The 25082-nt window shown below is 39.8% G+C and overlaps 2 protein-coding genes and 1 non-coding gene across 12 annotated transcripts in view; all 3 read right to left on the bottom strand.

Moving 5' to 3' along the window:
- The window catches only part of SOS2 (SOS Ras/Rho guanine nucleotide exchange factor 2), a 100923-nt gene extending 85990 nt beyond the window's left edge, over nucleotides 1–14933 (bottom strand). For 4 of the 5 annotated variants that reach the window (XM_073800485.1, XM_073800488.1, XM_073800489.1 and 1 more), the window contains exon 1: nucleotides 9622–9776. In XM_073800485.1, coding sequence (XP_073656586.1) covers nucleotides 9622–9711 — 90 coding nt within the window. In that variant the 5' untranslated portion in view covers nucleotides 9712–9776. Of the gene's footprint in view, nucleotides 1–9621; nucleotides 9777–14178 lie in introns of those variants that run through there. The other variant, XM_033851157.2, reaches the window with a different exon arrangement.
- A 5703-nt stretch (nucleotides 14934–20636) lies between these two features.
- Nucleotides 20637–20800, bottom strand: LOC117311295 (U1 spliceosomal RNA). The gene has a single exon (XR_004525512.1). It is a non-coding gene; the product is annotated as a U1 spliceosomal RNA (small nuclear RNA).
- Nucleotides 20801–20847: 47 nt separating this feature from the next.
- Nucleotides 20848–25082, bottom strand: part of L2HGDH (L-2-hydroxyglutarate dehydrogenase) — a 50107-nt gene continuing 45872 nt past the window's right edge. For all 6 annotated transcript variants that reach the window (XM_033851162.2, XM_033851161.2, XM_033851160.2 and 3 more), the window contains one exon: nucleotides 20848–22867. In XM_033851162.2, coding sequence (XP_033707053.1) covers nucleotides 22672–22867 — 196 coding nt within the window. In that variant the 3' untranslated portion in view covers nucleotides 20848–22671. The remainder of the gene's footprint in view (nucleotides 22868–25082) is intronic.

Raw genomic sequence — 25082 nt, 5'->3', positions numbered from 1 at the left:
TCCTATGGCTATACAAAGGTCTTAGAATAACCAAAACAACTCTGAAAAAGAACAAAGTCGGAAGGCTAAAACTACCTGATTCCAAGATTTTTTATAAAGCTACAATAATCCAAATAGTGTGGTAATGATGTAAAGATACGAAAATAGGGACTTCCCTGCCAGTCCAGTGGTTAGGACTTTGCCCTTCCACTGCAGGGGGCGTAGGTTTGATTCTTAGTCAGGGAACTAAGATGCTGCATGCTGCACAGCCAAATAAATAAATAATAAAATAAATAAATTTTTAAAAGATAGGACAAAAGACCAATGCAACAGAATAGAGAATCCAGAAATAAAAACACAAATACAGACAAATGATTTTTTTGCTCGTTCATGCAAAGTTTTAAAAATTTAAAACTTTTGCTCTTCAAAAGATAATATTAAGAGTGAATTGAATATAATCAGTGAATCAGACAATGAACTAATAACATTTTATAGTAATAAAACAATATATTTTGGTCTTTCAAGAACTGAGATTTTCTCCATAGGAATAATTTAATTCTTTAATTTTAAACTATATTAATGTGTACATTGAACGCTCTAAGTTGAAGCCATCATTCTCAATTAAATAACACTACTATGACAATACTTGAACTAAATTTTAAAACAAAAATTAGCACTTTCTCTTGGTAAATAAGCTATAACTCTGTCAGAAATTATTGACTAAATGCGTATTAATGTATTAACTATACTTTCTAAGGTGAAGTTGCTATAGTATTTAATGTATATATAGAAAGTGAGAAGAAATGAGTAAGTTGCAGATTAGACAGAATTTAGAATTAGGTTTCGAAAAATGAAGTTGTCATATATGGGTTCTAGCACATCTCACCATAAAAATTCTGGAGATCGGATAATTGTAACCTGGTTAATTTGGGATGATGGATATTTTGGACTAATAGTGACAACATAAATACATTTTAGGACTAGTATACATGTGGCATATGGATTCATGGGAAGAATGAAAACCTAAACTATATAGTTTATAATCCATAAACTATTTTATAGTATTCAAAGATAAGGTATCATTATTGATAGTATTAAATACAGTTACCCTGAACATTGATGGTTCAAAACATTTTACTGGATTATGCAATGTTAACCCAGAATTTGTTTTGATCCTTGGATGTATATATATATATAATAATGCCAATTAACTTTATTTACTTTCTTGTTTACATGTTGGGTTTTTTGTTTTAAAATTATTTTGTTAAAAAAATCCCAATAAAGATTTATTGCCTTTTTTTTTTTTTTTTTTTTTTTTTTTTTTTTTTGCCGTACGCGGGCCTCTCACTGTTGTGGTCCCTCCCGTTGCGGAGCACAGGCTCGGGACGCGCAGGCTCAGCGGCCATGGCTCACGGGCCCAGCCGCACCGCGGCATGTGGGATCTTCCCGGACCGGGGCACGAACCCGTGTCCCCTGCATCGGCAGGCGGACTCTCAACCACTGCGCCACCAGGGAAGTCCCTATTGCTATTTTTAAAGAGGTAATACTAAGAGAATAAAAAACTACAGACTGAAAGAAAATCTTTGTATATAAAGGATTTATAGTTAGATACATAAAGAATCCTCAAAACTCAACAATAAGAAATCAAACAACTTAACAAAAAAGGGCAAGGGATCTGAACAAACAGTTCACCAAAGAAGATATATGGATGGCAAATAAGGACAGGAGAGATGCTTGACATCATTAATCATCAGGGAAATGCAAATTAAAACAAGATACCAGTATAATAACCCGATTAGGATGGCTAGAAATAAATTTAAATACCAAGTGCTGGCAGGAAGAACTGGAATTCTCATATGTTGCTGGTGGGAATGTAAAACTGTACAACAGTTCAAATAGAAAACAGTGTGACAGTTACTTAAAAAGTTAAACACACCCACTACCTGATCCAGTCACTCGTTGATAATTACCCAAGAGAAAAGGAACTATATGCCCATACAAAGACTTGTATACACATGTTTACAGCTTTATTTTTTTATTTATTTATTTTTTTTTGCGTTACGCGGGCCTCTCACTGTTGCGGCCTCTCCCGTTGCAGAGCACAGGCTCCGGACGCGCAGGCCCAGCGGCCATGGCTCACGGGCCCAGCCGCTCCGCGGCATGTGGGATCCTCCCAGACCGGGGCACGAACCCACGTCCCCTGCATCGGCAGGCGGACTCTCAACCACTGCGCCACCAGGGAAGCCCTACAGCTTTATTTTTAACAGCCAAGATATGAAAACCAAATGTACATCAACAAGTGAATGGATTAAAAAAAAAAAAAAAAAAAGTAGGGACTTCCCTGGTGGTCCAGGGGTAAAGAATCCGCCTTAATGCAGGGGATGTGGGTTCGATTCCTCGTTAGGGAACTAAGATCCCACATGCCTCGGGGCAACTAAAGTCGCGTGCCGCAACTACTGAGCTCGAGCGCCTCAACTAGAGCCCTCGTGCCACAAACTACAGAGCCCACGCGCCCTGGAGCCTGTGTGCCACAACTAGAGAAGAGAAAACCCACACGTCACAACTAGAGAGAAGGCCGTGCACCACAACAAAGAGCCTGCACACCGCAACAAAAGATCCTGCTTGCCTCAACGAAGATCCTGCATGCTGCAACTAAGACTGGACACGGCCGAAAATAAATAAAATAAATAAATAAATGATAAATCTTTAAAAAAAAAAAAGTGGTATATCCACACTATGGAATGCTACTGAACAAAAAGGAATGAACTATTGATGTATGCAACAACATGGATGGATCTCAAAATAATTATGTTGAGTGAAAGAAGCCAGGCAAAAATAACAATATATACTGTGTGATTCCATTACCAAAAAACTCTAGAAAAAGCAATCTATAGTTATAGGAAGCAAATCAGTGATTGCTTGTGGATTAGAGGTCAGGAGGGATGGGAGGGAGAATTACGAAGAGTCAAGAGGAAATCTATGGGCTGAAGGCTATACTATCTTTATTATGAATGTTTCACTTAAGTATACATACATAAAAACTTATCAAACTGTACACTTTAAATATGTGCAGTTTATTGTATGTTAATTCTCAAATAAGTTATTTAAAGTAATATAAAAATCAATATTCTGAGGTAGCATTTTTCTGATCAGGGTGTATAATCAAGAATTGAAACCACAGTTGTACACTATAAACTAAGGTCAGGAACTATTTCTTATGTTTTTGGTCTCTTCCTATTTCCCCACTCCTTTATTCCTAACACAAAGGTAATTTAGCACCATGCTTTGCATAAAGCAAGCACTCAGTAAACAGCTGCTAAATAAATTCATGGTAGCAAACAGATTCCCTGAACTTGCTGAAATTCAGAGACTGGGAAAAATTAAGAAGTCCATTAACTTTGGTTTTATTTCATTGGATATGTACCTGAAGACTCAGTTATCCCATATAACATTATAAATGAGGGGATTCCCACTGTATGTTCCTCTATTCCCACTGTCTATTAATATTCACTTCCCTTCCCACTTAGATTTAGTGTTCTTAATTAGGTGCTTTCTTGACAGGTTTTCAAGGTGGATTGATTGATTGACTGATTGATTGATTTACTTTTGGCTGCATTGGGTCTTCCTTGCTGCGCGGGCTTTCTCTAGTTGCAGCGAGCAGGGACTACTCTTTGTTGCGGTGTGCGGGCTTCTCAGTGCAATGGCTTCTCTTGTTGCAGAGCACAGGCTCTAGGTGTGCGGGCTTCAGTAGTTGGCACACGGGCTCAATAGTTGTGGCTTGCAGGCTCTAGAGCGCAGGCTCAGTAGTTGTGGCGCATGGGCTTAGTTGCTCCGCGGCATGTGGGATCTTCCCGGACTAGGGATCAAACCTGTGTCCCCTGCACTGGCAGGCCAATTCTTAACCACTGTGCCACCAGGGAAGTCCCCAAGGTGGGTTTACTTAAAATACAGAAACTACAGGCCAGGAATCTCATTCTATTTAGCTTAATATTAGGTAAGGGCTTACCATAAAACAATCAAAACATACAGGAAAGACTATTAGCTGAAACTGAAAGTTTTGTCATTAAAATTTTCCTTGATTGGAATGAAATGGCAAATGAACTGTAAGTACCTTCCCATACAATCAGGCCAAGAAAGTACAGGCTAGATCAATGGTTCCCAACTTGTTCCAGTGGCAGAGCATTTGGAAGTCACAGGGCTCTTAGAAGAATATGAAGTGTTAAGATACTTACACTTCATCATAGTAAGCAAGAAGAATGTTAATAAAAATGACTATAAAACTTAAAACTATAGGCACATGTTTGTAAGTAAAAACAAAAAGTATCATAAGCAGTTCTCCCTGTAAAACCTCTATATCTCTTGTTCATTTACTTTACAATCTTGCACTACTCATTAGCAGATAAACTGCAGCACGTACCACAGACCTAAGAAAAACTTAAGAGAAAAAAATAAAACTGAAAAAAATTAATAGTGGCTCTTTTTCCTGTGACCTGGGGAAAAGATCACTAAGTATTCAGTCAAAGTTTAAGACTCCCTGGGCCAAATGCCCATGTCCTTCAGCATACTACCAAAACTACTATTTGCACTCTTTCTTAAAGAAGATCTGCCGGCAAGGTACTTTCACTCAAGGAGTAAATAAAGGAGGTTCTCCTTTCCCACATCTCCACAACTGCCCTCCTCCCACTTAACTGAAGAAAGGCAGATCTCCTACTTATCCTGAATCTCATTATGGTGCATTGCTCTGCAGTACAATAAATAAATAAATAAATAAATGAATAAATTCTATGACACAAAACAAGGAGACAATGATAAATATTTTTCATTTAACCTTGCTTTTTCTATCCCCTAGCCTACTGTCAAAAAATACACTATAATGCAGGGAAAAGCTCATGAGAACAAAGAAAAGAAAGCATATTTAAAAAGTACTAAATAAGACTTCCCTGGCGGTCCAGTGGTTAAGACCCCACGCTTCCACTGCAGGGGGTATGGGTTTGATCCCTGGTCAGGGAACTAAGATCCCGAGTGCTGCACAGAGCGGCCATAAACAAACAAACAAACAAAACTAAATACAGGCAACATCACCTTATTTCATTCAGGAGAAAAAATTCAAAGCAAGTTTTCACACCTTATCTATCTTTCTATCTTACAATTTGAATTCAGAAGTGAGATGGTTGGCATGTGACATGTATTAACACATTCATTTGAACTGAAAAATTAAGTTAGACTTTGAACAAGATAAATACAATAGGCTGGTTGGCTTGACAACTAAATTGACTTTACCAATTAGGTTATGTGGGGATATTTTCCATAAAATGAGTAGGCAGAATTCTAAGGTGGCTGGCTTCCAAGATTCCCACCCCTGGTATACATGCCCTGTACACTCCTCTCCTCTTGAATGTGGGCAGGACCTGTGAATAGGGTGAGATATCACTCCTATGATAATATTACCGTATATGGCAAAGGTGACTAAGGTCTGTAATCAGTTGATCTTGAGTTAATCAAAAGGGAGATTACCCTGGGTGGGCCAGACCTAAATCAGGTGAGTCCTTCAAAAGAGGGTCTAGAAGTGTGAGACAAGTGACAGCAGCAGATGCAGTTCTGCTGGCTTTGAAGAAGCAAACTGACATATTATAGGGAGGGTCATATGGCAAGGAATGGCAGCAGCCTCTGGGAGCTGAGGGCCTCAGACAGGAAACTGAAAGGAAATGAATTCTGCTAAGAATCACATAAGCTTGGGAGAAGACCCTGAGCCTCAGATGAGTCTGCAGCCCAAGCCAAAACCTTGATTTCAGCCCATGGGACCCAAAGCAGAGAATCTAGCTAAGCCATGTCTGGACTTCTAACTTAGAGTAACTGTGAGATAATAAATGTGTGTTGTGTTAAGCCACCAAGTTGTTGATAATTTCTTATGCAGCAACAGAAAATTAATACAATAAGCTAGATCTACAGCTCCAAGGATTCAATGAAAATGTATTTAAAAAGTGTGATAAGGTAGGGCTTCCCTGGTGGCACAGTGGTTGAGAGTCCGCCTGCCGATGCAGGGGACACAGGTTCATGCCCCGGTCTGGGAAGATCCCACATGCCGCGGAGCGGCTGGGCCCATGATCCATGGCCACTGAGCCTGTGCGTCCGGAGCCTGTGCTCCACAAGGGGAGAGGCCACAGCTGTGAGAGGCCCGCGTACTGCAAAAAACAAACAAACAAACAAACAACAACAACAAAAAAGTGTGATAAGGTAAAATACATCTTATGAGTAAATATTGCCATGGCTAAGGTATATTGAAGTTAATACTATTTTTATTTTCCCAATCTTTCTTGGATATATTGGACTAAACAAGGTACTTCTAAATAAAAAAAGTGAAAAAGTAGCAGTAATAATAATCAGTCATTTGACAAGTCCTAGAAAATCTAGAAAATGAAAAAGTGAATAACTCTAAAGATCAGGTAACAAGTCATTTTTCAAGTCAGGTGCTTTATGATTATTATTTTTCAAAATTCATGACATTTATGTTCTTTTGATCAACTATGGACTACTAATAACTCAACCCAAAAGGAAGTTTTAAAGCTTTATGGTCATTGGGGAAATTTTAAAAAATTCAGTATATAGACATTTTTGTTGTTGCAAAGAAGTATAAATACAAAGGAGGGATCAAAGACTTTTAAACATAAAATAAATATTATATTAGAATATAATTATGTGGGGAAACTAGAATGAAAAGTTCACAGAGAAAAAAGAACAATGTAAATTTCCAACCATTAAAAAAGCACTTTGTCGTGTATTTTAAAAGGATGAACGGTGTGTATTTCATTGGGTACATTTTTTTAAAATTATCTTACCCTTTTATTTTTTTAACATCTTTATTGGAGTATAATTGCTTTACAATGGTGTGTTAGTTTCTGCTTTATAACAAAATGAATCAGCTATAAGTATACATATATCCCCATATCTCCTCCCTCTTGCGTCTCCCTCCCACCCTCCCTATCCCACCCCCTAGTTGGTCACAAAGCACAGAGCTGATCTCCCTGTGCTATGCAGCTGCTTCCCACTGGTGATCTATTTTACATTTGGTAGTGTATTTGGGGTACATTTAAAAGACTAACGGGACTATTTTATTTTAAAACATCAGTATTTACAAAACATATAAAACTATATCTTCTGAAACTAAACTTAAAGATGAAAATTTTTAGATGTCAGCATAAAAATGTACAAATTTTTCAAAAATTCTTTTGGGATACATAGCAAAAAAGTTAGAAAACTCCTTTTAAGAGAACGAATCAAGACTCGGTGTTGATTAGACATGAACCTGGTGTGAGAGGGAAGGAACAGATGATGCCTAGGTTCCTAGGTTTCTGGCTTGAGAACTGAGTACTGTATCATTTATACTGGAGACGTTAAGTTTAGGGAAGATGATAATAAGCTTGGATTGGGACATGCTGTGAACATTTACATATGAATGTCCAGGAAGCAGGAGGTGCAGATAGGCTGCAAGAGAAGGCCTCTTCAAGATGATGTTTGTCTGAAGACTTACAGGAGGTAAAAGGGCCACTCATGTTTTTATCTGCAGGAAGGTTGTTCTAGGCAGAAGAAACTCCAAGTACAATACAAAAGCCCTGACTAGAACATGTCTATGTGTTGGAGGTACGAGGAAGCCAGTGTGGTGCACGAGTAGAGCAAAAAAAGGTCAGTAGTAAATGAGGTCAGTGAGGTAAAAGGAGAAGCGGGGGAAATACCAGACTGCAGAGGGCCTAGCAGGCCACTGGGAGGACTTCGACTTTTATTCTGAGAAGCACTGAACAAGGTTTGAGCAAAGGAGTGACATGATCCCACTTATCTCTATTGTGTTGAGAAAAGGCTGAATGGGGCAAGGGTAGAAGAGAGGAGACCAGTTAAGAGGCTACTTTGATACTCCCAGAGTGTTCCCAGGTGGTAGAAGTGGAAGAGTGAGAAATGGTGACTGAATATTGCTATAGTGTGAAGTAGAGCTAAAAGGATTTGCTGACAGATTAGATATGGTTTATAAAAGAAAGACAGGATTCAAGAATAACTCAATATTTTGAGCAACTAGAATGATGGAGTAGCCATTTACTAATGTTGGAAATGTTACAAAAGGAGCAAGTTTTCAGGGGAAGAGAAAGAGCTCAGTATTAGTTGAGATGCCTATCACACATCTTTGTGGAAGTGTTAAGAAAGAAACTGGATATCCAAACTCAGGAGAGACACCTGAGCCAGAATTATAAATTGGAAACCATCAGATAGAGATGAAATGTGAAGCAATGAGGCTGGGTGGGATCTCCAAGAAATCTACTGTAAATAGAAACAGGAGTCCAAAGACTAAGCTCCAGGGAGGTCAGGATGATGTAGATGGGAAGATGAGGAGATCAACAAAGGAGAAGAACTAGGAGGAGTAGTCAGAGAGGGAGAAAACCAGCAGCGTTTGGTGTCCTGGAAGCCAAATGAGGAAAAGATTTCAAAAAGGAGGAAGAGATAAACTATTAAATGCTGCTAATGGGTCAATTAAGAAAAAATTACCAGAGGCTTCCCTGGTGGCGCAGTGGTTGAGAGTCTGCCTGCCGATGCAGGGGACACGGGTTTGTGCCCCGGTCCGGGAAGATCCCACATGCTGCGGAGCGGCTGGGCCCGTGAGCCATGGCCGCTGAGCCTGCGCGTCCGGAGCCTGTGCTCCGCAACGGGAGAGGCCACAACAGTGAGAGGCCCGCGTACGGCAAAAAAAAAAAAAAATTACAAAGTGCTATGTAAGTAAGAAGCAGTATTTGAGTTTACAAAGTGTCTTAATGAAGAAAACTGGGGTAATGAAAACTTTACTTGGAGGAGATCATAGTAGTGCTCATATCTAGATCTTGATGTTATTTTCATTGTGTTGCTTACACATTAAAATGTAAAGTGTATAACACTTTACACATTTCAAAAGCTTTCTACTTACTATATGTTCTTATGTAAAAAAAGAAAAGAATTTTAGGTTGTTAATTTTTAACATGATTCCATGAGACAATGCTAAATCCATTACTTCCATTAAAATTCCTTCCTGATTCGAATATGCAGGCTAACAGAGGATATAATCAAACTACTGCTCCCTTGAAAGAAAGGCCATGGTTAATAAAAAGATATACACTTGATTTATGTCAAGTGGTAACACAAGTAATGCTTTGGATACTCAGCATAAAACACTTTAATGGAATATTATTGCTCCAAATATACCATACCAAAATTAACCTGAAAATAGAAGAAGACTACTAAATCATGGCTGAGACGAAGCTAAATGCAGCAAGCTAAAACGCATTCCTAATGCTCATCCAGTTCTGGCTGAACCCCTTGGGTCAGTCTGGGTCATTATTAGTTTGGAATAATTCCAAATGACTCCCTAGAGTTCTACTGTTATATTCAGTGGCTTTAGGAAATCCAGAACAGGCCTCATGTCACAAAAATCATAGTTTCTCCTATTCCTTTTAGTTGGAGTGATCTTTTCAAAGAAGCAAGTTTGATCAAGTTCATCTAATTAATTTGTCACATAAATAACCCTATAGGCCTTCCTATTCACAAGTAAAGACCTTAACCTGGGTCTACACTAGAGTCTCTCAACTAGCTCATCTCCTTTTTTTAAAAAAAATAAATTTATTTATTTACTTTGGGCTGTGTTGGGTCTTCGTTGCTGCACGCAGGCTTGTCGTGATGCGCAGGCTTCTCATTGTGGTGGCTTCTCTTGTTGTGGAGCATGGGCTCTAGGTGCACGGGCTTCAGTAGTTGTGGCACACAGGCTCAGTAGCTGTGGCTTGCAGACTCTAGGGCAAAGGCTTGGTAGTTGTGGCACACAGGCTTAGGTGCTCCGCGGCATGTGGGACCTTCCCGGACCAGGGCTCGAACCCATGTCCCCTGCATTGGCAGGCGGATTCTTAACCACTGCGCCACCAGGGAAGTCCTCATCTCCTTTTCACTTGGTCTTGGTTCTTTAAATCAAGTCATGTTCCTACCTTTCCCTAGGGCTCAAATCCTTTCTCCCCTTTCTTTGTTTTGTTAATTCCTATTGATCTTTCAGATAATTAACTTCTTTACTGTCTGCCTCTCCCAGGCCTCTCTGCCACAGCCATTTAGAATGGAAGCTTTATGAGACCAAGGCCTTGCTACAACCTCAGTACCAAGAACAGCACCTGCCACACAGGAGGCACTCAATAAATATCTGAATATATCCTCCAGAGCTCAGCATGAATGTCACTTCCCTAAAGAAGCCTTCCTTGACCTTCTTATATCAGTAACACCAATTTCATTTTCTCAAAGGACCCCCAGGCTTTTCTTCTGGGCCCCAGGAAAGATCCAGCACAATCTTCTAAAATAGTTCCAAGAGATATTAGTACAAAGGCATAAACACTAGACTCTTTCAGATTTCACAAAAGCAGTTCTGAATCAAAACCCTCAACCTTCTTCCCCCACCCCCCCACCCCGCCACAGACTGCTATTAATTAACTCAAACATTCACACCTCTTGAATTTTAACAGATATCTAAGAGCAAACTATAATGGTTGAGGTGGGAGGTCAATATTTAACCTGAATGAAATTAGACTCAGGAACAAGGTAACTCTACCAATTCTTTCTAGTTCTCTGTGACATTTGTAACTACAGATAATAACGACAGACATTTTCTCTTCCTTGGCTAGCCTGGTGAATAAGGCCTTACAGAAAAGGCATCTACCACGGAAATGCCAGGGACTAAAATACCTGCTAAAATGATTTTAAGGCATGTTTCCCACATATAGAATGCCTACACTGATTTTTCTCAGCATACAATCGAATAGCACATGCACAAAGTACCACAGGCATTTCAAAGACACAGGTAATAAGCTGCATTTACAAATATATCCCACACTCTTTTTTCCTCCGAGTAATATGATAGCTTCAATCTTCTCGGGGAATAGTGATGAAGGCATTTATGTCTCTGGCTCTTTTAGGAAAGATACATAATTTAGCAGTAATGTTAACAATGCATGTATTATCCATTAGCAGTGTCATTTAGCTCTACTTTACCCTTTGTAGTTCTGTATGTACTTAAATGTCCTAGGTGAAGTTCTGTTTTAACAGTTAAAGAACAGCAGCACAACAAAACAAAAAGTTAAAGAACAACACATTTCTATTTCCAAAATTATTTTTTCTTAAATCTATTTCTCAATGCTCGTGTTTCTTCTACATAGTGAAATGAATATTTAATGCTGGTTTAAAAAAATCCCTTGCGTTTTCAGTCAGTAATAGTAACTTGGTCAAATATATGTATTTTTTGGTTTCCAGAAAAATCAGCCAAAACTTGAAAATAAGCAAAAGAGATAACTAGGTGTTCTTCAGCACAGTTCAAGCTACGCTTGAACCTTTGATTACTTTCTACTGACTGGGCTCTTTTACAAATTGATCAGATTAACTTAGAGATTTTTGTCTGGTACAGACGCAAAACCTAATCAGCAGGAAAGACAATCCCAAATTTACTGCTTATGTTCTTGTAGGACATTAACAAATTTTGTGTCCAACCCCAAAATCTTACTTTAATATTCTTTTATTAAGTTGCCTATAAATACCTACCTCCTCCAATTTTCATTTGAAGTGGTTCTAAGATCTCATGAGTTCCCTCATTAAGTAGTAAATTGAATCAAAATTACTGATACATGTTCGTTCACATTGGTATGAGAGTTGTGACTTTACCTTTCTGAAAATTATATTTTAACAGTTTTGGAGGTTCCATCAAGATGCCCAAGTGAACTAACCTCACAGAGTTAATTAAACAACCTTGTTCTTTTCAAACACAGAGATATTCCTTACAAAACCTTGAGCTCATAACTGCTATCTCATTTACATAAACCAAAACCTCAAAGTTTATAATTTTCAGTCTAGGTGGTAAACACCTTTAGAGCAAGGCCTTTACTTTTATTCATGTTTGTATTCTTAGGATCCAGCTTGGTGCCAAGTACCTAAAATGTGTTCAATAAATGTTAAATGAAACTAGCGTACACATGTTTGATGGCAACGCCAACTGGAGGAGAAAAATATTAGTAGTCTAATACTATTGCTGCATCTACTATTAATCCTAGCAGTCTTTGTAACAATCTGGTCAGCTGGTAGAAGGAAACCAAATTCTAGATGCCTTGAATGTGAAGACAGTGCCTCCCCATAAGTGGCAGGAATTCTCAGTGTACAAAGACAAGGGTGGCAAGTATAGACCAGAATTTAACTCATCCTTCAAAGAGTGAACCTTGAGCTCTTTAAGAACTAAAACTCTTAGCAAGCACTACAAACCTACATGTTGCAATACCACAAATACCACAAAACTGAACATAATCTGAATTATGAACACCAAAAACTTTCCAAAAACATAAAAAGTGTCTTCCGTAGGAATATACCTCAATTCTAGAATAACAGTAAATTAATAAGTTAAATAGAAACTGCTTCATGAATTCACCTCAAAAGACCAGATTTTCTTTGCTGTATTTATTCCATAAGCAAAGGATGTACAAGAACTGTGGAATAAGAAAATAGAGATCTACAAGGCATCTGAGTTCCAAGAAAACAAGCACAACACATAAATGCAAAATACCAGACTCAAAGCAATGGACTAGGATTGGATGCTAATGCTGGCTTTGTTTCCAGGCTAACCTGAAGATACAAATCTGTATTTGTGCATGACGGATTATTAGGGTCAAAGCTACCTACTGAATAAGTTATGCAACACATAATCAAATTCTATTTGCTACCAGAAAATACTAGTAGGTGGAGACCTACTTCACACTGCCAACAATACAGGCCTACCTGATAACCGTACTCAACACTTCTTTCTATGTGGTGGAAGATTTAATTACTATCTAAGCATTTCCCCCTTTGCTTTTCATTATCACCACTCAGCACACTTTCCATTTCTTTCCTTCTCCTTATAGAATCGGGCTGCCCACAAAAGGAAGGTCAATTTAATACTTTTAACACCTAATATACCTGTGAAATGATAATTGTCTAGCTGCTCCTAGCCACCTCCACCAAATTCTTTAAAAAGATACTAGCTGGTGTTTGGCCCAAGGGAGGCAGTATCTCTTTGTAAGAATTATGAAAATAATGGCAAAATTAAAACTCTGAATGAATGAGGAAAATGTTTTTAATTTAATATACTACTTCCTTTCACTTGTAGAAATTTAACGTATGAAGATTTATTTTCCAAGGGCAGCCTTTTAAATTAATGTTTATTCTTTCTTTATTATTTTAAAATTTATTCTTGGTTATTTTCCACAAAAGGTAGAAGGGACTAAGTTTGAATCACTGGCAAGGAAAACCCACGCTCAGTAGGTATGGTATCTTCTCCTGCACCCATTTACACTCTTTAAATGCCTTGACCTTACAAAAGGTTTTATTATAAAAATGATAGAATGATTATTACCTAAATGCAGACGAAAACTCACACCATCTACAGGAGAGATGCACCCTAGTGATGCACCCAAACTTAAAAGATTTTTATGAGCTGCTCCTTTTTCGTCCCCTTAAAATGATTCTAAGTGCTAAACTGCACTCAGTGAAGAAACTGACCGAATTCTACAAGGGAAATCTCTCGTAAACAGGGGGGACGCCTTTTGCAGGAAGGGAGGAGGCACTTTAAGTTGACCTCAAGAATTGTTCAAAGCAATATCATGGCTCACTGACATTTCTCGAGAAACACATCCATCTTACAAAAAAAAAAGTCACCACCTCTTAGGTGAGTGGACACCCTTCACGAGCAAATCGACTAAGGGAACAGCCCCAAGGAACTAAATTAAAAGTAATTACACAGGCTAGAAATGTGCTTTTGTTTTAGAAACTGTCTAAATACCAGCGGGACTTTCTCTTGCCCGAATCCAGCCTGAGGACAACAAATTGGTCAACGGCGGAAGTCGCCTGACGAAATGACTGCAACGTGAAATCCAGTTTTATGATCATAACAAAACCTTCCTTCCGGGGCCAAGCAAGAACTTGAGAAAACGTCCTTTTGGACGCAGCAGGCAATCACGCGCCCCCATCGCCGGCCGGAGAGAAAGTGCTGGGCCTGCGGGCCCCGAGCGCGGGGAGGGCGTGTAGCTCCCCGTAAGAGCGTCCGAGGGGCCGCGGCCCGCGCGCCCCGCCCGCCTGCCTCCCGTCTCTGCCCCGGCACCTCCCTGGGGGCCCCGCGGCCGCACGGGCACCAGCACTGACCTTCCGCAGGGCCGAGACCAACAGTCCCCGCCATTTCGGACTGTTCTCTTCGCTGAAGAACTCGTACGGCTGCGGCGCCTGCTGCATGGCCCCGGCGGCAGCGCCTCCGCATCGGGGGCGGCCCGCGGGCCGAAACGGGCCGGGCCGGTGGCCTGACAGACAGGGCGCGGGCCGCCTCGCCTCGCCGGCCGCCGCCGCCTCCTCCTGCCCGGGCCGCGGCTACGGCCGAGGCGGCTCGGAGGCGGCGCCGGCGGGCGGGCGGGGGCTCCGGGGGCGGCTTCCTCGGCCCCGCGGCCTCGCCTAGTGCAGAGTCCGCAGAGGAAGCGCGGCGGCCCGTGAACCCGGACGGCCCCCGGCTGCGACCGAAGCGGTGGCCTCCTTTCCCGGCGGCGCTGGCCCGCTTCTCGGGCGGCTCCTCCTCCTTTGTCTGGGTTCGCAACCCGACGGGGGTAAAGCTGGCCTCTCCCCTCCTCGGACTCCCGCTACGGCCGCGGCAAGCAGAGAGCGGCGGCGGCGGCGGCTTGTCTCCTCATCGCCTCATCTCCGCCCTCCCAACCGGCAACGCCGCCCTGCCCGGCCCACCCGAGTCACCTCCAGAGGGCCCTGGGGACAGACCGGGCGCGCGCGTCGGGCGAGAGAGCCACACTGGTGCGCACAGCGTTGGCCACCACCACCGCCGCCGCCCCTTCAGCAGCCGCGCACAGCGCCCCAGGGCCGCCGCCAAGCTCCGGGTCCCAGCAAGCGCGGCTCGGCCACCCCCCTCCGCCCCGCGCTCATTATCCCGTGTAGCTGGAGCGGCCCCGCACGGAGCATGCGCGCCGCGGAGAGGGCAAAGGGGCTGGCCGGGAGCGGAGGCCTCCTCGCAGGAGTGCGCGTCTCCTGGGCGCTTGCTGGGTGCACGTTCCAGACAGACTCCGCAACTCACTGACTGCGTTTTACACACACTCTCCCTCCTCTCGATCTTCCCGAGACAATCCTGACTCGATGCCACTCCTCGAGCCCCAGGACTCCGTCATGGGAAGCAGTATAGGGATTTGTAGAGAAAGGGGCTTTCCGGCTGGACAAGATATTTAATGTATTTGTGTTTACATGGCTATTCTGTATATGTAACAATTTCATAGCTTGGTGCTGTGGGGACTGAAGGAAGTGAGGAGTGGGAAGCCCTTAGCACACAGTAGGGCCAAAAAAGGCAGATGGCAACGTTAATCAAGCTTGAACTTAAAGGTCTTTCACTTGCATGAGCCCCTATGTGTTCACAAAAATTTCATACCGTCTTGGTAAAACTTCCCATATTTTTGCATTGTTTTCTTAATGGTGTCCTCCAAACTGTGGCGGTGTGGAGGTGTCAGGCGCCACAAAACCCGGATCTGCCCTTGGGGCCAGCCATACTCATTAGCAGCCCAAAAAAGATCCCCAGACCTTAAGCTTTCCTGAGTTGAAGACTCTGGAAACTTTATCATTAACATAAATTTCATCCCACTAAAGACGCTGAGAACATACATGAATTACAGTACATTGTTCCCAGCCACTAGCAGTGAGGAAGGGAAAGGAAGAACAGGTTGCCAAAAAAAAGTCTGTACCACGCTTCAGTTCCAGATCAGTAGCAGAGCAATTATCCTACCTTAAAACAAGCACCATTTTGTCATTTTGGCAAAATCATAATGGCAGAGTTGGAAAATTTAGTATCCACTCAACCATTTTTCTAATCCAAGTATCCACTGAATCAAGAATCTTTTCTAATAGATAAGCAACAAGGATATATTGTACAGCACGGGGAAATATAGCCAGTGTTTTGTAATAAGTTTAAGTGGAGCATAATATATAAAAAATATTGAATCATTGTACACATGAAATATTGAATCATTGTACACATGAAACTAATATTGTAAATCAGAAATACTTCAATTAAAAAAATATCTCTAGGGCTTCCCTGGTGGCGCAGTGGTTGAGGGTCCGCCTGCCAATGCAGGGGACGCGGGTTCGTGCCCCAGTCCCGGAGGATCCTGCGTGCCGCGGAGCGGCTGGGCCCATGAGCCGTGGCCGCTGGGCCTGCGCGTCCGGAGCCTATGCTCCGCAGCGGGAGAGGCCACAGCGGTGAGAGGCCCGCGTACTTAAATAAAAAAAAAAATATATATATATATATATATACACATATAAAATAAATGGCCACACCCACATTCCCACGTACAATACTTGGGATAAAGGTAAGATAGGGAAATGCTTGTATCTCTCCAATCTTTCCATCAGTGAGGGCAAAGATCTTGGCTTATATAGAGTGTCTTTACTTTTCTCTCTCTTCCTGAACTCCAGCTATAAACTGCTAGGCTGTCAAACTACTGGACTGTGATTGTATTTTCTTGTAGGAGAGTAAAGTTGTTAATGGGAAGTTTCATTCTTGGCTAAGGAGGTTAGAAGCCTTCTCTGGGTCAAATCAGGTCTGAAGACACATTTTGTTTAACCAAAGCTATATTTAAATTTTTTAAACTGTTGTTAATATTTTAAAATTAAGAGATTTCATATAAAAATCTGGATTTTCAGCTTCTCTTGACAAAGATCTGGCAACACTGGGCCCTGATGCTTCCTGCAAGGGAATAATCAGCAGGCAGTGGGGTAGTGGCTGCCTCTTTAGAAAAATATGCCATCCCGTTTCCAGTTGGCTATACTCCCCAGCTGGCACTCTTCACCCTTTTATGTAACCTGCCTAGTCTCTACAGGCATCTGAGTTGTGATCTGTGGGCTAGGCAAACAGAAATGTGATCCACGTGCATGTGGAAGATAATCCAAGAATGACACCAGTAAAAAGTTTCCCAACCAGACAAATGGGCCACCTAGAAAAACATGTTGGATCAATACTGTATACTCTACACTAGGCTAAAGCCAAGATGTGTCAAATATTTAAATGTAAAAAATAAAACCATAAAATAATCTGTTTATAACTTTGGAGTACAAAGACCTTTCTACTATGATATAAAATGTAGATTGATAAATTCTATTTTTTAAAATGTATACCAAAGAAAAACACCACAAGCTAAGCCAAAAGGCAAATAACAAACTGGAAAAAATATTCGCAACTCATTTCCTACACAGTTAATCTCCCTAACATCTAAAGGAATTCCTGCAAATTAATAAGACTAAAACTTAATAAGAAAAAAAAGATAAAGGATATGAAAAGGAAATATAAATGTCTCAAACATATTGAAGATGCACAACCTCATATTACAAAAATCGCAAATTTAAATAATACTGTTATCATTTTTCACCTATTAGAATAGCACAGATCAGAAAGTTTGATTATATACTATGTTGGTGAGAATATGGGGAAACCGGTACTCTGATAGATTATTGGTGAGATTGGTAAATTGGTTCAATCTCCATCAAGGGCAACTTGACAACATCCAAGTTGCAAAGGCATATACCCTTTGACCCGATAAATTCTAAGAATATGTCCTATAGGTATACTTGCTCATATGTGAAATGACTTTGCACAGTATTATTCATTACGGTATTGTTTGTTACAGCAAAACAACAACAAAAAAACACCCTAGAAATAAACAATTTAAATAATCATCAGTAGGAATAAGGGACTGGTTCAACAAATAATAAATCCAGAGAATGGAACCTATAAAGTCATCTAAAAAGAACCAGACCACTGTGTTCAGGCCACTTGAACATTCTCCAAGATACACCACAAAGCGAAAAGAGCAGGATGTATAATACAGTATGCAGAGTATGCTACCACTTGTGTAAAAAAAAATGGAGACAGTATTTTATTATATATAAATATTTCTGCAAGGCTGCACAAGATATTGATAAGTTTTGTTGCCTCAGGGATAAGAACTGGGAGGCTAGAGGAGAGAGGGAGACTTGCCACTGTGTACTTTTTTATGACTTTTGAATTTTCAACTATATGAATGTTGTACTTATTCAAAACATTAATTAAAAGCTGTTTTTTTAAATGAAAAACTCCAACCTCATTAGAAACACACGCTTCAAGTGTTGAAAAATAGAAGTATTAAACACACTGATACCATGAGAGAGAGGGCCTATGGATATATAACAAAAACTCAATCATAAATTTGAGTTAAAATTAATATGCTATCATACTAAGAATTTGATAATTTTACTTGTCTTTAGAATTTATTTTTAAAATTTTTTATTGAAGTATAGTTCATTTACAATGTCGTATAAGTTTCAGTTGTCCAGCACGGCGATTCAGTTGTACACACACACACACACACACACACACACACACACACACACACACACACACATATATATGCTTTTTAAGATTATTTTCCCTTATACATTATTACATAATATTGAGTACAGTTCCCTGTGCTATACAGTAGGTCCTTGTAGGTTATCTATTTTATACATAGTAATGTGTATATGTTAATCCCAGTCTCCCAATTTATCCCTCCCCCCACACCCTTTCCCCTTTAGTAACCATAAGTTTGTTTTCTGTCTCTGTCTCTTTCTGTTTTGGAAGTAAGTTCATTTGTGTCTTTTTTGTTTTTCTTTTAGATTCCACATATAAGTGGTATCATATGATATTTGTCTTTCTCTGTCTGGCTTACTTCACTTACTGTGATAATCTCTAGGTCCATCCATGTTGTTGCAAATGGCATTATTTCATTCTTTTTTATGGCTAACATTCCATTGTATATATATACGACATCTTCTTTATCCATTTTTCTGTTGGTGGACATTTAGGTTGCTTCCATCTCTTGGCTATTGTAAATAGTGCTGCATTGAACATTGGGGTGCATGTATCTTTTCGAATTATGGTTTTCTCTGGATATATGCCCAGGAGTAGGGTTGCTGGATCATATAGTAGCTCTATTTTTAGTTTTTTAAGGAACCTCCATACTGTTCTCCATAGTGGCTGCACCAGTTTACATTCCCACCAACAGTGTAGGAAGGTTCCTACTTCTCCACACCCTCTCCTGCATTTGTTATTTGTAGACTTTTTGGTGATGGCCATTCTGACCGGTGTGAGGTGATACCTCATTCTAATTTTACTTGTCTTTTTAGAATTTAGAATGGCTTTAAGGAGATAAGTTGAATGACCCAAGCACATTTCAAATTTTAAAAGGCAGTAAAAATTTTACCACTAAAATTCTCTCAGGGCTTCCCTGGTGGCGCAGTGGTTGAGAGTCCGCCTGCCGATGCAGGGGACACAGGTTCCTGCCCTGGTCTGGGAAGATCCCACATGCCGCGGAGCGGCTAGGCCCGTGAGCCATGGCCGCTGAGCCTGCGCGTCCGGAGCCTGTGCTTCGCAACGGGAGAGGCCACAAGAGTGAGAGGCCTGCGTACAGCAAAAAAAAAAAAAAAAAAAAATTCTCTCACTGAAAAACATTTTCAAGAAGGACTTAACTTTCCTCGCATTTACTCTCTCCTACTTCCTCCATTTATTTAAAGCTACAAGTGCTGCCAGTCAGTAGCAAACCAAAGCAATGCCACAGGAAACAATAAATGTTGTTGTCACTCACTTTCATGGTCCGTTGCTGTAGCTAACTCTGGTCCTCTTAATAGTCCACCTGCTGGAAAGAAATTGGAGCAGGCACTCAGATAGATCATTTGCCCTATAACCCATATGGGAGGCTCATGCCCAGAACCCCAACCCCGTGTAAGAGGTGGCATACCAAAAATGTCTTCCCAAGAGGAACAATAATTTTGTATGAAGTTCCAAAAGATTTACTTATTGCCCTCCTCTCCATGGAAAAAGCACTGTGTATTGGTATGTTATACACATTCTACTATGGAACAGAAATAATGTTCCCTGGTACTCTGGGTATGAGGATGACACTGAAGTCAGCCAGATATTGCTACCACTACCAAATGGAAAGCCATTTTTTGTAAGTAGGAAAGTGCTCCACTTTTTTTTTTTTGGCTGTGTGGGGTCTTCATCGCTGCACGCAGGCTTTCTCTAGCTGCAGCGAGTGGGGGTCACACTTCGTTGCGGTGCTCATGCTTCTCATTGCGGTGGCTTCTCTTGTTGCGGAGCATGGGCTCCAGGGGCGTGGGCTTCAGTGGTTGCAGCTCACGGGCTTAGTTGCTCCGCAGCATGTGGGATCTCCCGGGACTAGGGATCGAACCTGTGTCCCCTGCATTGGCAGGCAGATTCTTAACCACTGCGCCACCAGGGAAGTCCCTAGTGTTACACTTTTTACCCAAAATATAAACTACTCTACCTCATTTTTACATTATACACAAATACAAGCTTTTTTCTTTTGATTGGCTGCTATTTAAAGCCTACTGATAGCTCAAAATTTATATGAATCAGAGTTTTAAAAAAATCCTTATTTCTCCATATCCCTGTGTCATATTAACCACCATCCAGTACCCACATTAAATGGATGACACACTAAAGGTTCTCTTCAGTATTAGATAAACACAAACCACTGGACCCCTAGAAAACGGTCTTGAAGGATCTCTACTGTTAAAACAGAAAAAAACAGGGGAAAGCGCAAACACAGTTCCCCAATACCACAAATCATGCAGCCAAGTTTCCCACATTTGGGGAAATTGCAGGGGTCAGCACATCCGGAGTGCAATGCATGAGCTGCACCCTGGGAAAACCACCTTCATGATCATGGTATATCCCCTCCCAGGTAAGTACTGAATCAGAGTTTTTATGAAACTAAAATTTATGTTCACAACACCAAAGCTCATTAAAATATTTTTAATATTAATATACAATTCTTCTCTCTTAGAAATACACAAAACTTTTAAATATTATAGCATTATTCCACAACAAAACTCTATTGACATAAATAAAAACGTTTTACAAATAGAATAATCTACACATTCAAAATGCTTTCAATCATTTTTTCACTTGTATTTTTTGGGGTATAGTAAAGACCCAAATGGAATGGGGGTTGCTTTAATTAGGGTAGTTATTTTTATAACTTCAGTCTTTCACAGCTTAGTGTATATGCAATCTTACTGTTAATGAAATAGAGAATTGTAATATTTTCCATCTCTTAATAGTCTTGCAATGAAACAGAAAATACCCTGTGTATCACATTTCTTGGAAGAATCAGTTGTTATGAAGAACCATTAGGGCTTGTTTCCTCTGTGAATACTTTCCAACTGCTTTCAGTATTCTCATCCCAAGTGCTGAAGAACTGTCTAATCTATTCACCTGAGATGTGCTATTCTGTAACATGAGCTGATGATGTGTAGCCTTTCAAATTAATTGATGAGGTAGCTCAATCAATGTAATCATTGGCTTAAAGTGAAAAGGAAGAAAACTGGTAAGTTTTGCTATCAACCAAAATGCTCATCTTTCTGACTCATCCTTCACACAGTTTTGGAGAGACGAGAGGAAAGAAAAAATGAAGACTGGAAGATTAATCCAGAGACAGCATATGTGAGGGAATGGATGAAAATTTCTCACCTAAATGGTGGTTCTGCAATAAGTTTCCCCACGTTATACCATATTTTCATTTATATTTCTATTTTCCAACATTCTGTATTGCAAGAATCATTTCAACAGATACCACACACACACGTATATATATAGTACATAGTATACAGTATGGCACTTTAAACAATTTAAAATACTCATGAAATACACGATTGTAAGGCACTTTTGCGGTGTACAAAAGTGAATGCCTCAAAATTAGGTATTTCCCCCAAATGAAGAAATATCCTCATAAAGGTTTATAGGATTCTGGAAAAGTCAAGTAGGCATGAATCATTAGTGATCTTGGCCAACATCTGAGAACCTTGGTATGACTGAAGAACAGAGATATAAGAGATAAATACTATTTTAAATTACAAAGTTCTGTATGTCAGTGTCAGGATTCTAAGTTCTTTTAGTTTCTCAACCACAGAAGACTGAAGAGTAAGCAAAATACTCATTGTGGACTGCTGTTTAGATTTAGGATGACACCAGACCAAGTGAATTATAAAGAAACTGCGAATAATAAATGCTTTGAGTTTCTTTTGCAAAGTTATTTCTTACAAATGTAGATAAGACAGAATCTTATTCAAACTACTTCAAAATGTGAAATTTCATGTATTTGAATCAACAATTTTAAATTCCCAAATACAAATACTGTTGTTCTAAATGATGTGAGCTTTTCTATGACTCTTCAAAATTAAAAGGTTTGCAACCTACAATATATTTTCTTGTCTAGGAAAGACAAAAAAGCTTAGATATTATAAAGTCAAAAAGTTAGGGGAATAATCACTTTTTCATGCTATAGTTCCCAGAAATTCCAAAAAAGCCAAATCTCTAGATCATGGTTGGTGAGGACAGGTCATTAACAAAGTCAAGAATTCAGGACAGATACAACTGTACCTTTTTAAAGAGCATGGACTTTAAAAAATCATTATTTCCACATTACATAATTTAAAAAATTCAGTGGTTATCTAAAATGACATTTTAAACCATTTTTCTTAAATGAAACTTAAAGAATGTAGTTAGTACATTCTTGTTGCTGAATGTGGAGATTAAAATGCATACCTAGCTCCTTTCATTATTTACAATTTAAATCTCTGTTGTACTTCATCTGCAATCATTCCAGAAATTGCAAGGGAAGAAGTGGCAGCAGGGGAAGGTGCATTTCTCACATGAAGAATGCGATTTCCAATATCCCCAACTCCTCCATCAAATACAAAATCTTCTACGAGATTTCCATCTCTATCCAGGGCTTGGGCTCTTACTCCAGCTGGACCTCTGCAAAAGCGAGAGTGGTAGTCATCTGACTAGAAGTGACAGGACACTTTACATACGTGTCAGTGGTTTCAAAGTATTCTTAAAGCAATAAAGTCTTTATTCTTCTAAATGCACAATTATGTGAAAACCCAATAGGTTTGTGTTTAGCCAAAGGCTGCCAGTTGTAGCCTGTCAAGCATATATCCTTACCCTAAAATACACAAATGGGTTCTTTCCAAAATTAGCAGATAAATCCATATTTAATTAGAATAGATGTATTTTTATTTAAATTTACAAAATGAATTTATTATACAATCAATCACTAGAATAGAAAGCAAGATAATACAAGGTAAAGAAAGCAAGAATTATGTGTGTCAGCTACATTCCTACATACGCTACAGAATTCTAAGTATTTTTATGTTTTGGTTGTACACTATTAAAAGTTATGGAAAAAATATTTGCAAATGGCAGCAAATTCTGGCTTTGTAGTTTGTTTTGATTTTTAACTGTTTAGCATTTAATATCAGGATAACCTTCAATTAATTAAAGAGAAATGACACACTCTCTTAATTAAAGGAAAAGCACAAAAATGAATTAACAGCATGTTAATACAGTAAGAGCCTTTAACATTAAAAGTTCTGTTTTACAACATTTGAGTTTACAAATTAGATTTTTTTTTTTTAGTTTTAAAAATAAAGTTTACAGATAAAATCTGGATAAAATAATTTTGGAGTCCAAAAGTGCCTCCACTGAAACTGCTTAAGAAAACCCAGTTTGCAAACAGTTGCCTTATACACACCAGCAAGACTCAAGAAATCAGGCAACAATATTAAACACTTTTTATTGATTCTGGCAGATGCAGATAAGCACTTGAGGAAGATACAAAGAACAATACGAGAGCACTGCCCTCTAAGACCTCAGCCTGGCTGAGGAGAGATCATGATAATAATAGCTATTTTTTTACCAAGTGCTTACTCCATGCTAGGAATTCTCTCATTTAATCCTCACAACAACTCTAAGAGGCTGATATGTTTATAGTTTATATTTAACAGCAAAGAAAATAGAGAGATTAAGTAACTTGCCTGAAGTTACATAGCTATACAGTTCATCTGTAGAGAGATAAATAAGAATTACAACAACAGGGGTGAAAGATTCTGTAATAAAAGTAACCTGTAATATAGAAGGCTGCAGGGAATCTGGACAGGAGATTTTTGAGCTATAAGGATTTCCAAGGAAGAATCAGATACAAAGGGCTTCCCTGGTGGCGCAGTGGTTGAGAGTCCGCCTGCCGATGCAGGGGACACGGGTTCGTGCCCCGGTCCGGGAAGATCCCACATGCTGCGGAGCTGCTGGGCCCGTGAGCCATGGCCCCTGAGCCTGCGCGTCTGGAGCCTGTGCTCCGCAACAGGAGAGGCCACAACAGTGAGAGGCCCGCGTACCGCAAAAAATACAGCACAAAGAGGCAGAATGGGACTGAAGCTGAAATTTCTTAGGGTAAGGATACATAACAGCCTATTAGCCAGTGTGTGGTCTATTTTGTACATTCTGTGTTTGTAGCTTCTCTCAACCAATCAAAACAGCATTTCTCCTCTCTTTTCTTGGATAATGCTCCTACTGCTGTTGTGAGCATCTCTATGAGTTTTCTTGTCCTTCTCCTTTTATCTCACAGAAAGCCAACATGCAGGGGACACACAGTGGCATGACTACCTGCTGATGTTGAGTGTTCAAAATAAAAACTTTCCTCTCCATGAAGGTTTAGTTAGTATATTCTCCTTACTCTTTCTAAGCAAATAGAAGTTAGTACTGATTAACTACGGTTAAAAATGTGTCTATATTTATTTATTCCTCTTACAAACACCAACTATGTTCTCGACATCCCCTACAGTCCTGCCCAAGTATTCAAAACCTATAATCCAAACTGTAAAAAAAATATACAAGATTAACTTTTTCTAAGAAACTCACTTTAGTTCAAACTAAAGTAACTATTTAACATGGCATGTTTAAATTACCAAATTCTTCATGCTCCCTATTCAGCACTTAATGAAATTTCAGGGTTTTTCTTTGCATGATTACATATAGGCATTCCCCCTCAGAATATCTCAGCTTGAGATGAATATTATAATTTTGAAATTTCAGGTAAAATAAACCATAAACATCTTCAGGGCCAGAACTGAATCTTATAAAACAGTCCTATTTTGCCCCCTTGTCTAGACTTGTGTTCATAGGAAGTATTCAA

This window comes from Tursiops truncatus, chromosome 2 (assembly GCF_011762595.2).
Source record: "Tursiops truncatus isolate mTurTru1 chromosome 2, mTurTru1.mat.Y, whole genome shotgun sequence".
Classification (NCBI taxonomy): Eukaryota; Metazoa; Chordata; class Mammalia; order Artiodactyla; family Delphinidae; genus Tursiops; species Tursiops truncatus.
Note: the sequence above shows the minus strand (reverse complement) of the source record. Positions and strands in the feature narration are given on the sequence as shown.